Source organism: Microtus pennsylvanicus, chromosome 8 (assembly GCF_037038515.1).
Source record: "Microtus pennsylvanicus isolate mMicPen1 chromosome 8, mMicPen1.hap1, whole genome shotgun sequence".
NCBI lineage: Eukaryota > Metazoa > Chordata > Mammalia > Rodentia > Cricetidae > Microtus > Microtus pennsylvanicus.
In genome coordinates this window covers 33,988,007-34,010,830 of record NC_134586.1, presented here as the reverse complement: position 1 = coordinate 34,010,830, position 22,824 = coordinate 33,988,007, and the positions used below count along the sequence as shown (strand labels likewise).

Below are 22,824 nucleotides of genomic sequence, written 5' to 3'. Positions count from 1 at the left end.
ACAATAACATTTTTTCTGGATACAAGTTTATGAAGCACAAAATAATCCTCTCTAGCATTAGGATCTGGTCATGTCCATGGCGGATGTACCGCTAAACAGCCTAGGCTTTCTTGTCAGGCTCAGGGACACAGCACCCCCAGTAGATATCTAGAGTTTCCCCTCTTGCGAGCCTTCAAGGTTCTTGTTCTCCAATCCTTTGGAGCAGGCCTGTCAATCTTCGAATGACTTCAGCGCAGGGTAGCAGGTGCAGTGTGGAGGCAGGCGGAGGTAGGCTCAGAGATGCTGGCCATCCTCACTGGGAAGGTACCAGCAGAAATACTTGCAGATGAGCCATTCTTTCACCAAGCCTGGGGACTTGAGAGATACAATGTGTTCGATGCTCAAAGGCCACAATATTCTTGTCTGTGCTCCAGGTCCAGCATCTTTCTCAGCTACTTTCACTCCTTCCTTAGAAGGAAGCTGTGAATGTCAGTCTAGTTCTTGCTGGGCATCAATATGGTTCCTGATACAAGGGGTAAGGCTCGAAAGGAAAGGCAAGTCTGAAATTAACTTTAAGAGAATCTCATTCTGTAGCCCAGGTTGTCCTGAAACTCATTCTGTAGCCCAGGCTGGTGTTTGTCCCAGCTGACCAGACCCAAAATAATCACACAGAAACTGTATTAATTAAATCACTGCTTGGCCTATTAGCTCTAGCTTCTTATTTGCTAACTCTTACATATTAATTTAACCCATTTCTATTACTCTGTGTATGACCACAAGGCTGTGGCTTACCGGCTAAAGTTCAGGAGTCTGTCTCTGGTGGGACTACATGTCTTTTCTCTGATTCTGCCTTCTCTTTCCCAGCATTCAGTTTAGTTTTTCTCGCCTAGCTAAGTTATACCTTGCTAGGTCCAAAGCAATTTCTTTATTAATCAATGATAATCACAGCATACAGAGGGAAATCCCACATCAGGCTGGAGTGAAAATCAGAGCAATCCTCCTGCCTCATTCTCCCAAGGGTTGGAACTGTAAGTGAGAGACCATGCACTGTTCCTTGTTTGACTCTTTTATTATTTATTTATTTTGGATTTTCAAGACTGGGTTTCTCTGTAGCTTTGGAGCCTGTCCTGGAACTAGCTCTTGTAGACCAGGCTGACCTCAAACTCACAGAGATCTTCCTGCCCCTGCTTCCTGAGTGCTGGGATTAAAGATGTGTGCCACCACCACCCGGCCCTATTTGACTCTTAATGAGAAGAAAGGGCCTATGCAAAGTGATCATTTTAAAAAGTTGTTACCGACTGACAACAAAGGTTTTATTTGTAAATAAGTCTCTTTGAGTCGATTAGGTGGTCTTGTAAAAAAAATTAAAATAAAACTTTTGATATTGAAGCACCTTTAAAATAAAAGGGCTTATTGAGCTGCTTGATGCTAGTTACAGAAAGAACCAGGTCCTGGGACAGAGTTTTACAACTCACAATAGTCAGAATAGATAGAAATTGCGAAAGGTCCCTGGGGACAGGAATGGTGGAACAACTTGTCCAAACAAACAAACAAACAAAACAAAAACAAAAACAAAGCAAAAACTTGGAAAAAAGAAATTCCCTTTACTTCTATTTTACACTAAGTACCAAATTTCAGGGCTGGATGTAGCTCTATTGGCAGAGTGCTTGCCTCGCTTGTAGGAAGTCCTGGGTTCCATCCCAGTATGGAAGAACAGGTGTAGCTGTGGAGGCCAGAGGACCAGGAGTTCAAGGTTATCCTCAGTGAGACAGCGAGTTTGATATCAGTGTGATATACATGGGACGCTCCCCTTTCAAAAATATTTTTAAATAATTTTAGAAAACAGTGGGAACTAGAACTTGAAGCACCTGAATGCTAGCTTAGAACTCACTGGGTATTCCAGGCAGGCCTGGATCCTGTTGCCTCAGCCTCCTGATTTGCTGGAGGGATAGGCATATGCTAGCCTGGACTACATAGTGAATTCCAGGCCAATCTGGGACACATACTGAGTTTATGCCCATAATCCCAAAAGAAAACAAACAAAACAAAAAGAAAAGAAACAAAACAAAATGAAGGGGGTAGGGAGATAGAGGAGGAGGAAGAAAGAAAAATGGGCAAAAGATGTTTACAAGCACCCAAGAGAGAATATTCAAATCAGCAATAAATATGGAAAAGGTGATCAGCTTCATTAATCAGGGATATGCAAATTAAAGCCAAAATTAACTCTGCCCAAGAAGCCAGATGCAGGAGAGGACACGTTGTCTGATTCCATTTTTAGGAACTTCTAGTGACAGAAAGCAAATCAGTGGGTGTCTGGGGGTGGAGATGAGCGAGACCGACTGGCACACTGGGAGTGACTTTTGGGGTGATATAAATGTTCGATGTCTTGGGGTAAGGATTTTATGATTTGTCAGCAGTCCTTCACAGGTACAATTAAAGTGGGTGTATTCATGGGTATGTATTTTATACATTAACAAATAAACTTAATCTCTGACCAGATTCAGTCCTTATTGAAGTCCTAAGGCAGGGAGATTCCTAGAGCTGCAGAGTCTACGGCCAGTCTGGGTAATACAGTGAGATTCTGTCTCCAAAATTAAAAGAAAAGGTCGGTAGGGGGTTGGCCTATCATGCTAGAGTCTTAGGCTAGATCCACAAAGGACTCTAGAACTGCAAGTCTCTAGAGTGCATGCTTGAATCTACTCAAGAGGTAGAGGCAGATAAGTTTCAGGGGATTCTCAGCTAATAGGGAGCTTGAGGCCATCCTGGGCTATATGAGACCCTGTAGAATGGAAGAAGGGAGGGATGGAGGGAGAAAGGATGGATTTTTTTTAAAGCCCAATAAGATATCACTACATTTTCATCAGAATTATTAAAAGTGGGACTGGTGAGATGAATATATATATATATATATATATATATATATATATATATATATATAATGTTTTTGGCAATATATATATATTGCCTAAAATATGTATGTTTTTACCAAAAATATCTACAAAATAGCTCATAGTAAGAGATTTTTTTGAGACACAGGCTTACACTGTGGCTCAGCTGGCCTTGAACTTTCATTTATCCTTTGCCTCAGCTTTCCAAAGGCCGCACTCACAGGTGTATGCCATTGTGACCAGCTAGATAAATCTTAAAGACGTTCATCTAATTAGTTTCCTGCGGCTACAATAAAAAACCATTCTGATCAAAAGCAACTTGAGAAGGAATTTATTAGGCTTACACTTCTGTGTCACAGTCCATCATTCAGGGACATTAGGACAGGAACGCAAGCAAGAACCTGAAGGCAGGAACCGAAGCAGAGACCATGGAGTAACAGTGCTTACCCGCTTGCTCCCCATGGCTTGCTCAGCCTGCTTTCCTTCCTAGCTCAGCACTACCTGCAAAAGGTCGGCACCTCCCACAGTAGGCAAATCCCTTCTCCATCAATTGGCAATCAAGAAAATGCCCCACAGAAGTACTCTACAACACATGGGCACAGGAGACCACTTCCTACGTGTAACCCAGCAGCACAGACATTAAGGGCCTCATTAAATAAATGGGACCTCCTGAGACTGAGAAGCTTCTGTAAAGCAAAGGACATTGTCACTAAGACAAAAAGGCAACCCACTTACTGGGAGAAGATCTTCACCAACCCTGCAACTGACAAAGGTCTGATCTCCAAAATATATAAAGAACTCAAGAAATTAGACCGTAAAAGGCTAATCAACCCAATTATAAAATGGGGCACTGAGCTGAACAGAGAATTCTCAACAGAAGAAGTTCAAATGGCCAAGAGACACTTAAGGTCATGCTCAACTTCCTTAGCAATCAGGGAAATGCAAATCAAGACAACTTTAAGATACCATCTTACACCTGTCAGAATGGCTAAAATAAAAAACACCAATGATAGCCTTGCTGGAGAGGTTGTGGAGAAAGGGGTACACTCATCCATTGCTGGTGGGAATGTGTAGTAATAAGGAGCGACGGGGCTGCGTCCCCAAACACCCCAGCCACCTGCCCTGCCCGGCTAGCTTTACCCGAAATAATTACATGGAAATTGTATTCTTTTAAACACTGCTTTGGCCCATTCCTATCTAGCCTCTTCTAGGCTAATTCTCACATATTAATTTAGCCCATTTCTAATCATCTGTGTAGCACCGGTCTTACCGGGAAGATTCTAGCCTAAGTCCATCCTGGGTCGGAGCTTCATAGCGTGCGTCTTCCCTGGAGCAGGTAGCATGGCGTCTCTGCTGCATCTGCTCTGGAGACGAGAGCTGTCGGGTCTGACCTCACTTCCTCTTCCTCCCGGCATTCTGTTCTGTTTACTCCTCCCACCTATCTCCTAACCAATGAGAGCCAAGCAGCTTCTTTTATTTTAACCAATGACCTTCCTCCATCAGGAATGCAAACTTTTGCAACCACTCTGGAAAGCAGTGTGGCGGTTTCTCAGGAAATTCGGGATCAACCTACCCCTGGACCCAGCAATACCACTCTGGGGAATATACCCAAGAGAGGCCCTATCATACAACAAAAGTATATGCTTAACTATGTTCATAGCAGCATTGTTTGTAATAGCCAGAACCTGGAATCAACCTAGATGCCCTTCAATGGAAGAATAGATGAAGAAAGTATGGACTATATACATATTAGAGTACTACTCAGCAGTAAAAAACAAGGACTTCTTGAATTTTGCATACAAATGGATGGAAATAGAAAACACTATCCTGAGTGAGGTAAGCCAGACCCAAAAAGAGGAACATGGGATGTACTCACTCATATTTGGTTTCTAGCCATAAATAAAGGACATTGAGCCTATAATTCGCGATCCTAAAGAAGCTAAATAAGAAGGTGAATCCAAAGACAAACATATACGCATCCTCCTGAATATTAACCTTCATCAGGTGATGAAAGGAGACAGAGACAGAGACCCACATTGGAGCACCGGACTGAAATCTCAAGGTCCAAATCAGGAGCAGAAGGAGAGAGAGCAAGAGCAAGGAACTCAGGACAGCGAGGGGTGCACCCACACACTGAGACAATGGGGATGTTCTATCAGGAACCCACTAAGGCCAGCTGGCCTGGGTCTGAAAAAGCAGGGGATAAAACCGGACTTGCTGAACATAGCGGACAATGAGGACTACTGAGAACTAAAGAACAATGGCAATGGGTTTTTGATCCTACTGCACGTACTGGCTTTGTGGGAGCCTAGGCAGTTTGGATGCTCACCTTACTAGACCTGGATGGAGGTGGGCGGTCCTTGGACTTCCCACACATCAGGGAGCCCTGATTGCTCTTCGAGCTGATGAGGGAGGGGGCCTTGATGGGGGAGGGGGAGGGAAATGGGAGGCGGTGGCAGGGAGGAGGCAGAAATCTTTAATAAATAAATTAATTAATTAAAAAAAAGAAATGCCCCACAGGCATGGCCACAGGCCAATCCAATGGAGGCAACTACCCAACTGATGGTCCGTTTCCCAAGTTGGTAGCCAAGAAAAACCATCACCATGTAGAAGACAAGTGATTAAAAACAAAACTGAACATATTTTGCTTCTATTTGACTGAGGTACCAAACAGTCTAAATTAATTTGCAGTATTAGAAATCAGGATAGAGATCACCTAGTTGGGGGTGAGGAGAAACTGACAATCAGCAGGGCTTGTGATTTGTGTTTCTCTTTGATCCTTACAAATCTAAGAAAATGAGTAAAATTAAGATACTCTGTTAACTAAGTCACTATGTTTTAATAGCATTAATTTTATTTTGAGCTTTCCCTTAGAGCATAAGCTATATCTTCACCAAGTGCCTGGCTGACAGTCACCTTTGACAACTGTGTAACTGATAGCCAAATGGGCAATTTTACCTCAGATATATAATACTTGATGAGGTCATAACCCTTTCTCTCCAAAAATTGATACCTGGGGATAGACATCGCCTGAGACTACCAATTCTAAGACTTTGGACTGACATTTGAGATACTCAGCACAGGGAACATGAAGGCAGGTGAGTCAGGAATTCAAGGCCAACCTTGGTTACACCACAATTTTTAAAGATTTATTTTATTTTTAATTATATGTATATGTGCACCCTGCAAATGGGTATATGTATAGGTGAATGTAGGTATCATCAGAGTCCAGAAAAGTGCACTGGATCCCTTTGGAGCTAGAATTACAGGCTGTTGTAAACCAAGTAGCATGAGTGCCGGGAATTGAACTCTGACACTATGCAAGAATAGCATGCCCTCTTAACTGCCGAGCCACGGCTCCAGCCTGGATACAAGTCTGAAGCCAGTCTGGGATACGTAAGACCATGTCTAAAAAAAACCAATAAAAATGTTTGGTTTATACAAGAATTACAACTGAGACTGAGGAGGTAACGCACAGACTGAGCATTAGGACCACGCTTGCTAGCAGAGTGATGGCGTATGCCTGTAAACCCTGTACTCAGGAGGCTGAGGCAGGAAGATTCAAAGTTGAAGGCAACCATCTGGGCAATATAATGAGCTTCAACTAACCTAGAGTAAGGAGAGGGAGAGACACATATACCCACAGAGAATGCTATGATATAAATAGCCTTGCAGTTACTTTGCTGGGGAAAACAAAACAAAACAAAAACCTGATCTGTTAGAAACAAATACTTATATGTTCACTAATGAAATTAGTGGCTGATATTTGCTTTAAAATAATTTCCAGAACAAACAACACAGACAACAGTAACAAAATACAAATAAAATAATTCTCTGGACAGGAGAGAATTGAGCGGGAGATTGGCATATGCTGATTAATGATGGGAGCAGCTAATAGAAAATTGAGGGAAGATTATTCTATTATCTATCTCTTTGCAAACATTTGAAATAGTTTGGTTTTATTTTATTTTTTAAAGGTGTAGTCCAGGCTGGTCTCAAACTGGTGATCCTCCGGCGTCAGCCCACTGTCAAGAGCCAGAAAATCCTTTTAAAGAAAAAAAGAATAAGGCAGTTCTCAAACACCTTCCTCAATAGGAAGATGATAGACAGCGCTGTCTTCGCAGGGACGGCTAGAGCAGCAGTGGATGACAGGTGCCGTTTGAAACGCTGTCAGAATACCTGCAGCTTTTGTCCTTCCGGCTGCCAACACTGTTCTTTGCCCTCTCTGCTTCCTTCCAATGGTTCCCGCCGCCACCCCTCCGCAGCCGCAATGGTTTAGCCCGGCTTCCCCCGGGGAAACCCCTTGGGCGGAGCGCGGCCCCCGCCGTGAGACCACTTGGATCCCTCCGCGTCAGGGGTGGGCCGGGAACCTGTGGGCCGGGCACGAACCCGGGCTCTGATTGGCCGTCGCAGGAGTAAACATCCGGAGAGGTGGGGCGGGGCCGGAAGTGGAAGAAGAAGGCGGCGGCTGAGGCGGTTCAGGAGGCTTTTTAGAGCTGGAGTCCGAGGCTCAGGTGCCATGGGCCTGGTGAAGGAACCCTGAGGGGACGCTAGGCTGGGCATGGCGGGCGCTCGGGCCGCCGCCGCCGCCTCGGCGGGGTCCACCGCCTCTTCGGGTAACCCGCCGCCTCAGGAGCCGGGGCTTGGGGAGCTGCTGGAGGAGTTCTCCCGGACTCAGTACCGGGCCAAGGACAGCGGCGGGACTGGAGGCTCTAAGGTGAGCCCCAGAGGTGCAGCGACCTGGAACTGGTCCCAGGCCTGAGTTACTAAGGGAACACTACAGTCAGGGATGGGAGGAGAGCGGGAAGGGACCTCCCTGGAGAGGCACAGAGGGGGAACTTATCCAGGATGTGGACTCGGAGAGTAAGGGTCCGGCTTAACACCAAAGAGAGGACCTAGGCTCTTTTGTTTTTTTTGGGGGGGGGGGGGTACTTTAGACAAGGGCTTTGGAGGTCAAGGGTCGGAGCTGCGGGCCAGGTGCAAAGGTTAGACAGTAGGAAATAGGGAAAATTGCTACCCTTCATGAGCCTAGAAGGGGTTGCCAACAGTTAATAAAAACCTCTAAAGTCAGAGGGAAAATGGGGAAGAGATTCTCCCAGCCCAGAGATCAGAGCAGGAGCCTGGAGTAGTGGGGCATTATGGTGCCCAGAGAGCAGCTGAGTTAGTCGCCTCCTTATAAGGTGCCAGCATGACTTAGGCCTTTCCCTTTCCTTTCCTGTAAAACAAGAAGACAACCCACATTCCCTTTCTGTTCCTTTTATCAGAAAGAAGTTTCTGTTGCCCCCCCCACCCCCGGAATTTCCCTTTGTTCTAATTACAAAGGCGTTGAAAGCTCCTGGTCTGATTGAGACATACTCGCCTCTGCACACTGGTAGACCCTACCCCTTCTCAATTTCAGTGTGGCAGCTTTAGCATTTCATTTACTTATTGGGGTTCGTCTGTCCTGGACCATAAACTGGTTTGGCTCCAGAGGTTACCTAGGGGCTGGGACATGCTGTAGATGACATCTTTTATTAGTCTCAGAGGTAACCTAGGAAAGACCAGTAATGATGGGGTAATATCTCTCCAGATTAGCTAAGTACCTTTCAGATTATAATTGGCATCATTTGGGGTACTACTTAAACACAAAAGTTTCTTGGTCTTAGATTCTCTTAAATCACAATTTCTGGTGGTCACACCCTAGATTTGTAATGTGTGTTTGTTCAGATAGGTCTTAAATTTGTGATATATCCAAAACCAAGTTGTGCACTCCTGATCCTCCTGTCTCCACTTCCCAACTGCTGGGGTTACAGGTGTGCACCTTCATGTTTGGTTTATATGGTGCTAGAGATTGAGCGCAGGTTTTTCTGCATCCCAGACAAGAACGCTACCAGATGAGATGCATCACCAATCTTGCCTCTTTTGAGACATGGTCTTCCTCTGGGGCCCTGGCTTGGCCTCACAATCATTATGTATCCCAGGATGGCTTGTAACAATGATCCTCTTGCTTGGCCTCCCAAGTACTGCTTACAGGTGTGACCCATCACACCTGTGGTCAAGGAGGCTCATTTGAGTGCTTGCAGGAGGTATGTGATTTTGATGGATTCCACCTCCCTCTTAATGTCTGAAGATTAGAGTTTTACAAGCTAAACCTTAACTTTCATGTATCTGGTCCTAATACTGCTCCAGGCATCATGGTGTCTTGCAAAGTTGTTGATAGGTTACAAGTTGTAAGCTTTTCTGCTAGTGGGCTCTTCTCTGAACTGTGAGCAAAAGGAGTAACTTTAGAGAGAGCCTTGCCTTCAGTATTATAAGCAGATAGTAGGGAAGGAGCCAGCTGTCTGCAGCTTTTATTTTGCTGACTAGAGCTGCTTTATTTTTGTAGGAGTTATTGAGACATATATATATATATATATATATATATATATATATATATATATATATATCTCCTAGACTGGCTTTGAACTTGCCATCCCCCTACCTCAGCATCCTATGTACTAGGATCACAGGTGTGCCCACTGTGTCTGACTGACAAGAGCTTCAAATATTATTATCTTGGGGCTGTAGAATAGGAAAGCATCTAGTATCAAAGAAATGGAATGTGTTAATGCTCTTATAGTAACCTTAAGCAAGAGTTACTGCTGCTTTGTTTTTTGAGACAAAGACTCACTACATAGCCCAGCCTGGCCTTGAACTCTTGACCTTCCTGCTTCAGCATTCCAAGTGCTGGGATAACAGGCATGTGTCACTACATCTAGAAAGAATTTTTACATCTTATGAATGATAGACTCTTTCCAGTGTTAACTACAAACTGTGTGTTGTTTTCAAGATAGGGTTTCTTTGTACAGCTTTGACTGTCCTGGAACTCACTGTGTAGACCAGACTGGCCTTGAACTCACAGAGATCTGCCTGCATCTGCCTCCCGAGTGCTGGGATTAAAGTGTGTGTCACCACTGCCGAACTGACTACACATAGTCTTACATACAGTGTGAATGATGGATTTAGATATCTTTCTGAAGCATACAATGTGAGTTAACATAGAAGGGCCTGTGGCCCAGCATTATGTTTCTTCCCAACACTGAATGATAATCACAAAAGTACTTGTCACTTCCAGTGCCCTCTTTATTCATGGGCCATTTAATTCTCATGACTTTAGATCCCAAGATTCTTCTTTATGCTCAAGTCTCCTTCTCTATGCAGGTTGAACGCATTGAGAAGAGATGTCTGGAGCTATTTGGCCGTGACTACTGTTTCAGCGTGATTCCAAATGTGAATGGTGATATCTGCGGCCACTACCCCCGCCACATCGTATTCCTGGAGTATGAGAGTTCTGAGAAAGAGAGAGACACGTGAGCATCCTGTCACCATAGTGTGCATGTCTGGTAGACCTGAGAAGCTCATCTCCAGGGTCAGGAAACTGGGCAGGGCATGCTCGCTTTCCAGGTGGTGTTTAGTTACTGGCATCTTTGTTTACTTGTGACTTTGAGTTTGACTGGCAGGGTAGTGTGGGGATAGCATGAGAAGTGGAGTCATAGCAATGGGTTTCTCTTTCATATTTGACTTTACTGACCTAAGATAACCAACACAATACTTTCCTTCCCTGAAACAACCTGAGGGAAGGTTGTTTCATCTTTGCTTGTCTTTAGCAGGCGTAGTTAGAAGGAATGGTGACATATTGAGATAGACTGTATTTTATTGAGGTAGGATATCATGTAGCCTGAGTTGGCCATGAGCTCTTTGTGTAGCCAAAGAAATGATCTTTAACTTCTGATCCTCCTGCCTCTACCACCTAAGTGCTGGCATTACAGGCTTATGCCACCATGCCCGGCTTTCAAAACAGGCTTGAGTGTTTGCCATGTATATATCTTAAGAACTTAAGGTCTAAAGTCACACTGCTTGAGTTAACATCCTGGTTGTCCATTTTCTGACTATGTAACTAACCCTAGGCAAGTTATTCATCTTCTTTGTCTTTAGGATTTCATTGGTAATTCCAAGCCTCATCATAATTAAGGCTTGCAAAGACTAATTAAATTTCTAGAAAAGTGACTAGTGCAGTCCCTGATTATAAATGGTGCTAATACAGGTCTGATGTGTTTGCATTAAGAATTAAAAATAAGAGCTACCCGGTGTACTAAGGTGTTACACAGACTTGAGTGCTTTACGTAGGTTAACAGTTCACAGCGGAGGAGACTTGAAGCACCTGATACAGGAGTCTCTCATTAGGTGGTCAGTAAAGGGTAATGGTTCTTTGGCACAACACTGAGACTCCATGTTTGCTCCCAGTTTCTTCACCTGAGTTCCCTGCTTGCTGTTTATCTTAAGGAAGTTCCAGGAGCTGCTATGTAAGCTTGGCCCTATGGATGAAGGGTGATGGGTAGGCTCCTGTCTTCAAAGCAAGGCCATTAGGCCGAGACCTGAGGAGAAGCAAGGACTTTGGGGTTCTAGAGCCAGGGGGGTCAAAAATCACAGCATACCAAGATGCCTAAGTAATTCATATGTGTGGTCGGTGTTGGGAAGTGCTGCTGTAGGCAAATGGAGAATGGCTAATCTTGCCTGGTTTGTATGAGACAACCTCATGATAGAGAGCCTGTGCAACAGGGCTTGGGAGGGTGATAGTGTATCCCCAGAGTTCTTAGGAACAACTTTTAAATAGGCTTTTCCTTTTTTCCCCTGCCTTTTCCTTCCTTTCTCCTTGTCCTCTCTTCCTTCACCCCTTTCTTCCTTCCTTTTCTCACCTTTCCCTTTCCTGCCCTCCTCTTGTTTTGTTTGCTTTGAGACAGGTTTCACACTGTAGACCTAGCTGATCTTTATCTTAACTCTCTGCCTCAGCCTCCCAAGTGCTGAGATTACAGGTGTGAGCCTCCATGGTTAACTTGGTGTAGCATCTTGATCATTACCAAGGAGTGTGGACTTTTGGGACATGTAAGGATGTTTGTGCTTTTCATCAGTAACACCTGCGTACAAATGATGAGTACAGATTCTAAGATCACCTCTTGGGCCTTCTAAACCAGAATTTCCACATTCTCCATTTTAGAATTCCGTAGCCAGATGTGGGGAGAGATGGTTTACAAGTAGAGGAGTTTAAGGATAAAGCCTTTGTTTTCCTCACGTTCAGTGGTATCTAGACAAGTGCCCACTTCTCAATACCCTTGAAAAGTTAAGCGTATTACTCTTCTGTGAAGGTCTTAGAACTGGTATCACATCTTCCCTGGGCATCGTGCTCATTATAGCACCTTACTGTACTGTTCGTAGTTTTTCTCTTCCTAACTGCCCTTCCAAGGGTAGGGAAACTTAGCCTTTTAAAATCATTCAAGGTGGTCAGTAAGTCTGTGTCTGTCTCTCACATGCCCTCTCTCAATCTCTTCACTATCAGTATTGTCATCCATATAACCAAGACTGGCCTTGAACTCATGAACCTTCTGCTTACATCACCCAAGTGGTGGAGTTAGAAGTCTCTCCCACCATGCCTTGCCCAAATTACTGTTTCTGAACAACTCTTCTATTTTTCTTCTGCTCTTTCCTACAGTGCTGTCTGGCACTTAACCTCTGTCCTCGATAGCATTCAGATGTTAAGCTTAGCTTAACACCTCAACTTTGTGAGTGAACCACCAAGGCATCTTTTTACTGCAGAATATGATTCACTACCTCAGAGGTGGGACCAGGATTCCGCATTCTCTAATGAGCTCTCGGATGGTTAGTTGTTCTGAAAGAAACATGTTCAGTGTTTATTCATTCTAGCCTTAAAGAGAATAATCTCTCCAATGGCTGCTGTAGCTCAGTTGTCAGAGTACATAGATAGGGCATAGATGAAGCCCCTGGGTTCAATCCCTAACACTATATAAACTGGCCATTGTGGTGCATGCTTGTAATCCCAGGCCTTTGGAGGTGGAGGCAAGGGTATCAGAAGTTCAAAGTCAGGGTCAGGGCTTTTGAGATGGTTCCTTGGGTAAAAGCTCTTGCCTCTAAGCCTGAGGACCTGAGTCTTATTCCCGGGAATAGAGTTTGAATATAATTGGATAGAAAGAAATATGACTACATGCTTCTTAAGTATTAATGTGACACTAGTCAAACTGAGTTAAGCATGGTATAACTAGATTCAGGAAGTGACTTGGTCTAGCTAATGAGCCTCCACAGTTCTGCCCACCCTCTGTCCAGGCAGGCCAGAGGGCTTTCTCTGAATGTTTGCTTAGCTGCCTCTGTTTGGCGGACCCCAAGAATTCAATAGGAGAAGCCCCACTTGTGAAATCCTCATTCTCAAGCTTGGTGGGTTTAACAAGCAATGGCAGTCTACAGAGGGCCTGAGCTCTTTGTGGTGGTTAAAACTGTGGACTCTAGCTGGGCTTATTGGTTCACTGTGGAGGCTGAGATAGGATTGCTGTGAGTTCCAGACCAGCGTGGGGCATCGTGCAGTGAGATGGCCGAGCGGGTGAGAAGCACTTCTGTTACAGTTCCTTTCAACCCCAATGTGGGGACTCAGTGTCTATAATCCCAGAGCTCCTATAACAAGATAGGAAGTAAAGACAGTTATACAGCACAGCAGCAGAAATAAGACCCTCCCTCAAAAAACAAGGTATCAGGAGAGAACCACCTCCTCAGCTTTGTCCTCTGACCTCTATATACCATGATGTATTCTTATCCTTTCCTCCTTCCCTCCCCCACAAATAAACAATCCTTTGAAAGGGCTTACACACACACATACAAACACACACACAGAGGAAATTTAAAAAAAACAGAAAATAGTGTTGCTACATCAGTTCTGACAAGAAGTGTTCTTAAACTGTACAGCATTCCTAAACTAGGTTGCTTGTTCCCGCACACAACTAGTCTTCCTGCCTTGGCCTCGAGGGTAATAACAGTTGTGTGTTACCACACCATGCTTTAAAAATAGTTTTGTGAGCAAATGATATTCATGAAGACTAAAAACCAGTTAATGCCAATGGAGGGGGCTAGAGATTTAATTCTGACAGGCCTTGGGTTCACTCTCCAACAGCAAATAAATAAATAGCAAAGGAAGTTTCACCACCTGGTTGTAGATACAAGTGTATAAGAATACAGTGCTCATTCGGGTGTGGTCATAGGCCAGATAGTTAATTCACTGGAAGTGATTAGAAAAAAAAAAATAACGGGAACTGGGGAGAAAGCAGAAACAGGAACTAGGGAGAAAGCAGAAACAGAACTGTTTCTTTGACTAGTGACCAGGCAGATAAGCCATGATCTAGCCTAATAGAAAAGGAATGTTGTTATACTTAGAAGAACTCAGAATCCAGCATAATCCCAGTCCTTGGGAGGCTAACGTATTTGAGCCTGAGGACAGCCTGGGGTACATAGTGAGACTCTGTCTCAATAGCAGCAACAAAGCAATAGCAAGAACCCTGACAGTTTAGAGTTAAATACTGGTACTATCTCTATGTTGATGATGATGTGTGTGTTTGTGGGGTGTTTTTTTTTTTAATATTTATTTATTATGTATACAATATTCTGTCTGTGTGTATGTCTGCAGGCCAGAAGAGGGCATCAGACGTCATTACAGATGGTTGTGAGCCACCATGTGGTTGCCAGGAATTGAACTCAGGACCTTTGGAAGAGCAGGCAATGCTCTTAACCACTGAGCCATCTCTCCAGCCCTTGTGGGGTGTTTTTATGAGATCTGGTTTCACTGTGTAACACAGGCTGGCCTGGAACTCTTGCTTCAGCCTTCTGTGTTGCAAGCACTTAACCTGGGAGATGGAAGGTTTTGTATGTTTGGATTTTGAGACAGGATATCATATAGCCCAGGCTGGTCTTGAATTGTACATAGTCAAGATGACCTTGTTGAATTCCTGACCTTCCTGTCTCTACCTCCTAGTACTTAGAACTGGACCTGGTATGGTAGTGCCTGATTTTCCAGCCCCCACCCCGCCCCAAAATGTGTGAATGTAGTATATGGGTGTGGTGTAGGTGCAAGTGGCGGGGGGAGGTACATGTACCTGTGCCCAAGCATGAAGTCCAAAGAACATTGTGTTCATCTATCGCACTCTGCATTATTCCTTTGAAGAAAGGTCTCTCCCTGAAAGAGTTCTCATCTTCCAGCTAGTCTGGCAGCCAGCAAGCCCCATCAGTGCCCACTGCCCTGCCCCCAACTATACTGCTGTTACAGTGGCACATGAGATCTTGCCCAGCTTGTTACAGTATTAGAATCTAGACTTGTGCAGGAAGTGCTTTTAGCCACTAAACAATCTCTCTGCTTTTCTGTTTGTTTTTGAGGTAAGGTCTCATAATTTAGCCCAGGCTAACTGTAAACTCAAAAGAATAGTTAAGGCTGACTTTTGAACTCCTGATTCACCAGCCTCTACTTCGACATTCTGAGATTAGGCCCAGAGGGGACTGCTGTGAACCAGCTGAGGTCAGCGCAGCAGAGAGTGCTGCCAAGGCTGAGAGAAGGGTATGGTGATAGAATAGGTGGGAAGCTAGGCACTGGGAGCCAAGCTGTGTGCTCTGCTCGATATTCCTAGAATTTAGTGCTGCACTGTCTTGGACTAAGTGCCTTTACTTATAGAGAAACCAAGGCAGGGAAAGCAGCAGCAGCCGACTTCTCAGCTGCAGGATTTGCTGGTGAGTCAGTGCCGTCCTGTCTGTGGGTACTTGATTGAAAAAGGCACCCTAGCCTCACAAACTTGCCATTCTTCCTCCTTCACGAAAGAAAAAAAATTTATTAACAAAAATTATTTCTTAAACCTGACCTTCCAGAAAGCTATACTAAGGGGTGTTAGTCTTCTTAAACCTCGTGGGTTCTTTTGGTTTTTGCAGAGCAATTTTTTTTAAAGATTTATTTATTTATTTATTATGTATACAGTGTTCTGTCTGTATGTATGCTTGCTGACCAGAAGGTGCACCAGATTTCATAATAGATGGCTGTGAGCCACCATGTGGTTGCTGGGAATTGAACTCAGGACCTCTGGAAGAGCAGGCAGTGCTCTTAACCTCTGAGCCATCTCTCCAGCCCCGCAGAGCAATTTTTTAAATTAATTTATTATATTATTACTTTAAAAATTAGCAATCCAAATTCCCCCTCCTTCCCCTCCTCCCACTCTTCTCCCTCTCCCTCCACAGACCCTCCCACCCCACCCCCTTCAATCCTAAGAGAGGGCCGTGCACCCTGCCCTGTGGAAAGTCCAAGGCCCTCCCTACTACATCTAGGTTGAGCAAGGTTTACATCCAAAGAGAATAGGATCCCAAGATGCCGGTACATGCAGTAGAGACAAATCCAGTGTCACTATCAGTGGCCCCTCAGTCTACCCCAATTGTCAACCCCTTTCAAAGGGGCTTGGTTGTTCCCATGCTCATTCACTCCCAGTCCAGTTGGAGTTGATGAGCTACCATTAGCTCAAGCAAACTGTCTCACTGGATGAACCCCTCAGGGTCTTGAATTCCTTGCTCATACTTTCAGTCTTTCCACTCTTCAACTGGATCTTGGGAGCTCAGTCCAGTGCTCCGATGTGGGTCATTGCCTCTGTTCTGTTGTTGGACGAAGGTTCTATGGTAATAGAGTCGAGATGGAGGAAGGACAGATATGAGAGCAAGGAGGTATCTTGATTGAGGAAGCAATTATGGAGTTAGTAAGAATCCAGGCTCTAGAAAAATGCCCAAGAACCCACAAGGATGAGCCCAGCTAAGACCCTAAGCAATAGAGGAGATGGTGTCTGAACAGAGCAAATGTTTTAAATGGAAGTGAGAAAACCGATAAGAGTAAAAGAGGCTTCATAGGAGGAGTGCTCCACTCAGTCCATCCCCAGTCTTTCTGTCTGTTCTTATGATCATTAAACTGGCTTTTGTTTGAAGACACATTCTCCTCGCTACCTTATTTTTAGGTTCTGGGAATTGAACCTTGGGCCTCACACATAAAGGGCAAATGCCATACCATAAAGCTATATTTTAAAATTTTGTTTACTACTGTGTGTATATGATGTGGGAGGTGGGACAAACATGTTATGGAGCCCATTCTCTCCTTCCCTGTGTACATGGGGTCTTTGGACTGGACTCAGGTAGTCAGCTTGCATGGCAAGAACATTTACTTTTACCTGCAAAACCATCTCACTAGCCTTTTTTCATTTAGAGACTGAGGTTTGCTAAATTTTGAAGGCCGACCTTAACTTCACTCTAGCTCAGACAGAACTTGGATTTGTGATCAATCCCCCAGCTTTGCCTACCCCTCCACCCCAACTCCCCATGAAATAACTGAAATCTCAAGTGTGTGCTGCTAGGCCTGGCATATGACGTTGTAAAATATATTTTAATGTATTAGAAATTTTCATACATGTATACAGTGTATTTTAATTGCCCTGCTTCTTCCCATCTCCAACTCTTCCAGACTTCTCAACCTTGTCCCTATACCACCTCCCAACCTGTCTTTTTAAAACTGTTTTGACTTCAATTTCAGATGCTTCCACTTGATAGTCATTACAATCTTAAGCCATGGTTTAGGGGCAGAAACCTTAATATATTTTATATATATATGTATAAACCTTTATTTTCCTACAGGAGGAGAGACAGGCATAGTGTTGCATACCAAAAATTCCAGTACTTGGGAAGTGGAGGTGGGAGGCTCAGGAGTTTGAGACCAGCCTGGGCTATATGAGACCCTGTCTCAAATGGAAGTCAGCTATGGGTTGTTTGGGATTTTTGTTGTTGCTGCTGCTGTTTGGCTTTTTATTGCTGTTAGATTGTTTTGAAATAGCATCCCTACATAGGTCATGTAGGTCCCTACTTGCTGTATAGTCCAGCCTGGCCTCAAATTTGCCTTCTGCTTCCTCCTGAGAGCTGGAACTATAGGTATGTGCCACCATGGCCCAGTTTATTTTCAAAACAGCTAAGCTTGTTTTTTGTTTGGAGGACTGGAGGAGTTGAGACAGGGTTTCTGTGTCGCCCTGGCTCTCCTGGAACTCTTCTGTAGACCAGGCTGACCTCAAACTCCATGCTGGGACTAAAGGCCTGCAGCACCACTGCCCAGCAGGCTCGTTTTGTTTTTTTTTTTTTAAACACAGGGTCTTTGGTGACCAGGAACTCAAACTATGTAGATCAGGCTAGACTGCCTGCCCTTGCCTCCTGAATGCTGAGGTAACAGGTGTACACCACCAGCCTAAGACTGCAGTTGTGTTATCTGCATTACCATTGGAGTTCACAGACCATGAGTGTCACTAATCTACCCTTTCTGAAACACTATTCAGGTCCATGCGCCCTGGGGAGCTGTGTGGTAACAGAATTACCTGAAGGACCAGCATGTGGAAGGGACTGAACTTTCTGTAAGACTGGCCCAAAAGCCCAAAAAAGGAAGACCCTTGCCTTCCTTCTAAGTGGTCACTGTATAGTTCTTTCCTGCCTCGTTTCCCTTAGTGTGTGGTGTTTGTGTGTGTGTGCATGAAGTGTCTGTGGAGGCAGTGATCTTTCCATCTCATGTACAGCCTTGTAAGGTAGAGTCTCATAAAGCCTGGCACTCACTAGGTAGCCTGGCTGGCTAGTGAGCTTCTCCTGTACACTCACACACAAGCCAGTGCTGCTGCTTCTGTAGGGAAGTGTTGTTTGGTGCTGGTGTAGCTTGCTGGAGCTAATTTCCTTTTTAAAAAAAAATTTATTTGGGTTTTTTAAATTAATTAGCCAGTTAATTTATTTTTATTTATGTGAATTGTTTTGCTGTCTGTATTGTTTTATGTCTGTATGAAGGTGTCAGGTTCCCTGGAACTGAAGTTACAAGTAGGTGTGAGCTGCCATTTGGGTGCTTGTTGGGGACTGCGGACCACCAGACCCTGAATTTCTTGTAAACAACTTGTTTTCCTCTGCTCTGAGCTGTCTGCAGCTGCTCTTAGCATGAGACCCGGATGGCAGGCTGGTGGGTCTGCAGCTGAAAGATCCCGAGAGCTGGGGCATGGCCAGAGCCCTATATAACCTGCCCCTGAGCACAATAAGTGGGCATTCTTGGCACTCTTGTCTCAAAGATGTCCCTGTGGCCCCATCTGTCTGTCTATGTCTATATGTGTAGGTTTTTAAATTTTCAGCCTAGTTCCCATAGTGCGTAGCAAGTAGAGCGTGGAACGGAACCAGTGTAGTTTTACAAAGGGAAGCCCTCAGCTCTCAGGAATGGTGGGGGTGGATCAAAGATGGGTATGTGTGTTATGTGTGTTTTGAGTAAGTCTTTATAGAGACAGAGTATAGACAGATTATAAGACACGAAAGGAAGGAATATGCACAGAGAACTGCTGAAAAAGGTATCTTGACTTTAAATATGGGTCTAAGGATATGTTGTTTTGGAAAAGAGGTTCTGCTTTTGTTTCCACAGAAGATGAGAGCCTGTGGAATCATTCAAGGCTAATGTGGTTTGATTCACCAAGACCCCCAGAAATGTCGCTGGGAAAACCCCCAAAGATACAGCACCCCCAATCAGCAGGAAGTAGTCTAGAGAACGATGCCCAAATTCCCTAAATAATTGTTTACTGGAGGAAGTAGGGCTCAGGAACCTGTCCGCCATTGTGGGCCCAAGGAGCAGGGGGAGCTCGGGCCCCTTCTGCGATTCCCAAGTGTGAGCCTGCTTCCCAGAGTCCCCGCAAGCAGAGAGGCAGCTGTTCAGACCCTGCTGGGCTGCCTGAGAAGGAGGTTGTGGTTCCTAGCTCTGCATGTCCAGGAGTTTGTGGCGGGATTGAGCATGCCTCCCAGCAGTGCAAGACATGTCGCTCCAGCCAAGTTGGTGCCTGACCTGGTGGAGCCATCCTGGCTGAGAGAGACTTTGGGACAGTGACTATGTTCGCTAGGGCATTTCCAATTAATTGTTATCATATTTGTTCCATGCCCATAATTATATAGAAAAGAGGGATGTGTTGGGGACTGTGGACCACCAGACCCTGAATTTCTTGTAATCAACTTGTTTTCCTCTGCTCTGAGCAGTCTGCAGCTGCTCTTAGCATGAGACCCGGATGGCAGGCTGGTGGGTCTGCAGCTGAAAGATCCCAAGAGTTGGGGCATGGCCAGAGCCCAATATAAGCTGCCCCTGAGCACAATAAAGTGGGCATTCTTGGCACTATTGTATCAAGGATGACCCGTGTCCCCTTGTCTCTGTCTTTGTACATGTTTTTTAAGTCTTCAGCTTAGTTCCTGGCTTGCGTACAGTCCCATAGTGCAGGAGCTACAGATGCTGGGAATTAAACCTGGGTCCTCTGGAAGAGCAACCAGTACTCTTAATAACCACTGAGCCATCTCCAGCCTCCATTTGTTTTTGATTTTGGTTTTGATTTTGCTGGGGAGGGGGCTTGTGTTTTGAGGCAATCTTATTTGACCCAGACTGGCCTGAACTCTCTATATAGCCCAGGCTAGCTTTGAACTTATAGCAGTCCTCCTTCTTCAGTCCTTTGCATGTCTTTGTTTTTTTCATTGGAAAGGCACTAAATCAGGGTGACTTGGATTATAACACTTGTAATTAAGTTTTTCTTTTCCTGAAAAACTCAATATATCAGTGATCTGAAGTCCAGAAATAATGGCATTTGCTAAATTTTAGTGACTAAAACTTGGTGTGGTGGACATGTTTGTGATCACAGCACTTGGGAGACTGAGCTAAGAGGCTTGCTACAAATTCAAGGCTATCTTAGGAGCCAGGTGATGGTGGCACACGCCTTTAATCCCAGCACTCTGGAGGCAGAGGCAGGCAGATCTCTGTGAGTTCGAGACCAGCCTGGTCTACCGAGCTAGTTCCAGGACAGGCTCCAAAGCCACAGAGAAACCCTGTCTCGAAAACCAAAAAAAAAAAAAAGCTAGCTTAGGCTATATAGTTTAAGGCTAGCATGGGCTACATAGTGAATTCAAGGTCTACCTTGGCTATGTAGTGAGAACTTCTCTCAAAAACAGAGTCCCAGAGAAGCTTGACATGTGTAGGCATCTTCGCATCTCCTGCGTGAGTACCCATCCGAAAGTCCGGCTGACCTGCCTCTTCTGCCTGTATGTTAGGTTCCAGAGCACCGTGCAGGTGAGCAAGCTGCAAGACCTCATCCACCGCAGCAAGATGGCCAGGTGCAGAGGACGGTTTGTCTGCCCAGTGATCCTGTTCAAAGGCAAGGTAAGGCCCACCCATAGCCTCATTTGCTGTCCCCTGTCTTTGGGTTACTGACTTCATGTAAAATTGTAAATCCTTTTTCTTTTCTAGCAGCCAAAGGCAGGATAGTTGGTTGTTGGACACCTGGCACTGTGGGAAACAGGCCAGAGAAATAGACCATTTCCAACTGAAAGAGATTTTCAGATAGGGAAGGGATGAAACACCAGAGCCTTCCTACCTCCCTAATCCATGCTATAGAGCTAGACTAAGTCAGGTCCTGGCATTTTGCCTGCATGTGGCCTCAATTTATTCCACAAGCCTACATCATTGGTTTACAGAGTACATTAAATCAGATAATATTATGCTGTTTGTTCCTTCTTTCAGTCCCGTGATTAGCCAGGTATTATTGAATGTGTACTTTGTGCCAGGCAGTATCTCAGAACTTGAAATATATCATCCTGTAAAGGAGACAAAAGTCCCAATCCTTGTAGTTCATGTGCTCAACAGGACTGTTAGGGTAGCTCCATAATGTGGTTTCATTTACCTGTCTTACTGTCTGTTGGTTCAGAGTGGCAAACAACTTGATCAAGTTTACACAGCGAGAGAACTAGATTTGAGTCAGGCATGGCAGTGCGCACTTGTAATCCCGATACCTGGAAGGTAGAGGCAAGAGAATCAAGGAGTTTAGGGACAGCCTGGGCTCCATTAAGTCCTTGTGTCTTACACAGAAGAATGAGAAATACATTTATTCTGACTTCTGACGTGGACTTGTGAATGCATCAGTACGGGGGCATTGACATAATTTCAGCTCTAAACTGAAGCAAAGACCTGGGTGGAGTTTTGTCATTTGGGAAACACCAAGCAATTCCTGATTTTCTCTTTTTTAAAGTCAGGGTTTTGTTTAGTAGCCCAGGCTCTCCTTTAAACTGATAGCATTCTTTCTGCCTTACCCTCCCTGAGTCTGAGATACTCTTTAAGCTTCCATCAGAGTTCATCTCCTGCCTCCTCCCCATGACCATTCTTAGCCTCATGCCTTATGAATGTGGGAAGTTGAAATTCTTCAATAGTTAAGACTTTTCAGACCTAGCCTATTAAGGGATTGTGAAATACTAGCAAGTAAATTCCCTCAACTTGTCAGGTCTGTGAAGCAAGGGGGAAGAAAATTATACAGTCCTGCCACTTCAGCCTCCTATGTAAGAATTACAGACCCTGTTAGGCATTATTTAATGTCTAAGAATGTGGGGCCTGTGTGCACACACGTGCTTGGAAGCTAAGGGTCAAGACTGGGTGTCATTCTCTCAATCCCTGTCACCTTACTTTGGAGCCAATCTCTCTCATAAACCCGGAGTAGCCCCATTCAGTGGTGCTTCCTGACCAGTCAGCTCTACCCTTGTGCTGCTATCTCTGCTTTCTAGCTCTAGGATTATATGTGTGTACTGCCGCGCCTGGCTTTTTATGTGGGTGTTGGTGAACCAAATGCAAGCTCTCATGGTTGCATAACAGGTGTTTTACCAACTAATTTTACTTTGAGACAGGATCTCACTTTGTAGCTTAGACTGACCTTAACCCCCCCGCCCCCCATCCTCCAGTATCCAGAGATTCCCAAAGATTTCAAGCCTGTGTTGCCATACCCAACAGATGGCAGTTTAATCTGAATTTTGGATGCTGTTAGACCCAGGAAGTATTAGGTAGCCCCCACCATAGTTCATTCTGCTTAGACCAGCAGGAAATTCAGCCCTAGCCATTCTCCATGGGCTTCTGGAACAGAGACCACAAGCAGAGATTGGCAAGTAAAAACGCTACCCTGGAAGCAATAGTGGTCTCTTGATGGGGTCCCAAGAGACACAGGGAAGCAGATAATGCAGACAGGCCACATCTCCAGGAATGCACCCAGCTTGCCCCAGATGATACCCAGCTACTTACGTTTTG

General features: G+C 44.8%; 1 protein-coding gene across 4 annotated transcripts in view; it reads left to right on the top strand.

Annotated features, from left to right (window-relative positions):
- The first annotated feature begins 7,308 nt into the window (after positions 1-7,308).
- The window catches only part of Mtmr14 (myotubularin related protein 14), a 47,505-nt gene continuing 31,989 nt past the window's right edge, over positions 7,309-22,824 (top strand). For all 4 annotated transcript variants that reach the window (XM_075983227.1, XM_075983226.1, XM_075983229.1 and 1 more), the window contains exons 1-3: positions 7,309-7,584; positions 10,047-10,195; positions 20,811-20,919. In XM_075983227.1, the coding sequence (XP_075839342.1) occupies positions 7,429-7,584; positions 10,047-10,195; positions 20,811-20,919 (414 nt within the window). In that variant the 5' untranslated portion in view covers positions 7,309-7,428. The remainder of the gene's footprint in view (positions 7,585-10,046; positions 10,196-20,810; positions 20,920-22,824) is intronic.